General features: G+C 47.0%; 1 protein-coding gene across 1 annotated transcript in view; it reads left to right on the top strand.

The window, feature by feature from the left end:
* The window catches only part of EMH_0040490 (uncharacterized protein), a gene marked incomplete at both ends in the record, with an annotated part of 3,047 nt that extends 1,686 nt beyond the window's left edge, over window positions 1-1,361 (top strand). The window contains 3 exons of the mRNA XM_013495513.1: window positions 140-425; window positions 625-723; window positions 1,122-1,361. Coding sequence (XP_013350967.1) covers window positions 140-425; window positions 625-723; window positions 1,122-1,361 — 625 coding nt within the window. The remainder of the gene's footprint in view (window positions 1-139; window positions 426-624; window positions 724-1,121) is intronic.
* Between the last annotated feature and the right edge of the window lie 651 nt (window positions 1,362-2,012).

The following is a 2,012-nucleotide window of genomic DNA, read 5'->3' as shown; positions in this document are numbered from 1 at the left end:
TTAGCTGTTGCTGCTGCATCCCACCACCCACCACAACCATCTGCTGCTGCTGCTGCAGCAGCAGATGCAGCAGCAGCAGATGCAGATGCAGCAGCAGATGCAGCGGGAAGAAGAGCAGGATTTGTTGTTGTTGTTGTAGGAGAAGCAGCAATATACACTGCAGCAGCAGCAGCAGCAGCAGCAGCAGCAGCAACAGGAGTCGTCGTAGTTGTAGCAGCAACAACAGCAGCAGCAGCAGCAGCAACAGTAGTGGTAGCAGCAACAAACACACAACAGCAGCAGCAGTAGCAGCAGCAGCAGCAGAAACAGCAGCAGAAGCTGCAGCAGCAGAAGCAGCCGTAGCAGCAGCGGCTGCAGCGAAGGCTTCAGCAGCAGGAGCAGCAGCAGCAGCAGCAGCAGCAGCAGCAGGAGCAGCAGCAGCACCTGTAAGACAGATCTGACGAGTGTTTCAAGTTGCATGCGTTGCTGCTGTTTTTCCTGCTGCGTTTGTTTTTGCTGCTGCATCTGCTGCTGCAGCGCAGCAGCAATCTGCTGCTGCAGCTCTTCACACTGCAGCACCCCGCTGCTGCTTCTATCCAACAAACGAAACAAACGAACCCAATTCTGTGTTGCTTCTTCTCGCAGCAACCGCGCCATTATCAGCAACGCAACCTGCAGCAGCAGCAGCAGCAGCAGCAGCAGCAGCAGCGGCAGCAGCGGCAGCAGGAGGAGAAGGAGGTGCAGGTGCAGCAGCAAGTGTAGCAGCAGCGGGAGCAAGTGCAGCAGCAGCAGCAGCAGCAGCAAGTGTAGTACCAGTAGCACAGGCAGGAAGGGCAGTAGCAGCAACAGCAGCAGCAGCAGCAGCAGCAGCAGGAGCAAGTGCAGCAGCAGCAGCAGCCAGTGAGAGAAGGGAAAGAAGGTGATGGAGAGTAAAAAGAAAACAGAGAAAAGAAACGCATGCAGATGCAGGTGTATGTACAGCAGGTTGGGGCTTTCTTTCTGTGTTGCTGCTATTGCTGCTGCTGCTGCTGTTGCTGCTGCTGCTGCTGCTGCTGTTGTTGTTGTTGTTACTGCTGTTCCTATTTCTGCTTTTTCTGTTGCTATTTTATCTGTTTCTTTTGCTGCTGCTGCTGCTGTTGCAGCAGCAGCAACAGCAGCAACAGCAGCAGCAACAGCAGCAGCAACAGCAGCAGCAACACCAGCAGCAGCAACAACAACAGCAGCAACACCAGCAGCACCAACAGCAACACCAGCAGCAGCAGCAACAGCAACACCAGCAGCAACAGAAACAGCAACACCAGCAGCGGCAACACCAGCAGCAGCAACAGCAACACCAGCAGCAACAGCAGCAGCAGCAGCAGCAGGAGAAATTACTTTTTTGAGGGGAGGAGAAACAGCAAAGCGAACGAAAGAGCGCAGCAGCGTTATGGCTTCTGCTGGCAGCAGCAGAGAAAAAGGAGACAGATACAAACAACAGACAGGGGAAGAGTAACCGCGAAAGTATGGGTGGTCTAGCACCTGTATACACACAGAATATATATATGTATATGTATATGTATATATATAGAGAGAAAAGGAGACAGAAGGAGACAGAAGGAGACAGATAGAGAGAAAAGGAGACAGAAGGAGACAGAAGGAGACAGAGACAAACAGCAGACAGGGGAAGAGTAACAACGAAAGTATGGGTGGTCTAGCACCTGCATCAACAAACAAAAAAATAAATAAATAAAACAAAACAAAAAAACTAAAACAAAACAAACTAAAATAAAATAAAATAAAATAAAAATAAAATAAAATAAAATAAAATAAATAAAAATAAAAAAAAAAGAATTACCTGTCTCCCTGTCTTTTTTTTTTTAAACTCCTTGCAGAGCATCAACAAAAAAATAAAAAAAAAAACAAAAAAAAAACAGAAAAAAACAGAAAAAAAACAAAACAAAGCGGAACAAACTAAACCAAACCAAACCAAACCAAAACAAAACAAAACAAAACGAAATAAAATAAAATAAAATAAAATAAAATAAAATAAAATA

This window comes from Eimeria mitis, genomic scaffold (assembly GCF_000499745.2).
Source record: "Eimeria mitis Houghton genomic scaffold, Emh_scaff1612, whole genome shotgun sequence".
Classification (NCBI taxonomy): Eukaryota; Apicomplexa; class Conoidasida; order Eucoccidiorida; family Eimeriidae; genus Eimeria; species Eimeria mitis.
Note: the sequence above shows the minus strand (reverse complement) of the source record. Positions and strands in the feature narration are given on the sequence as shown.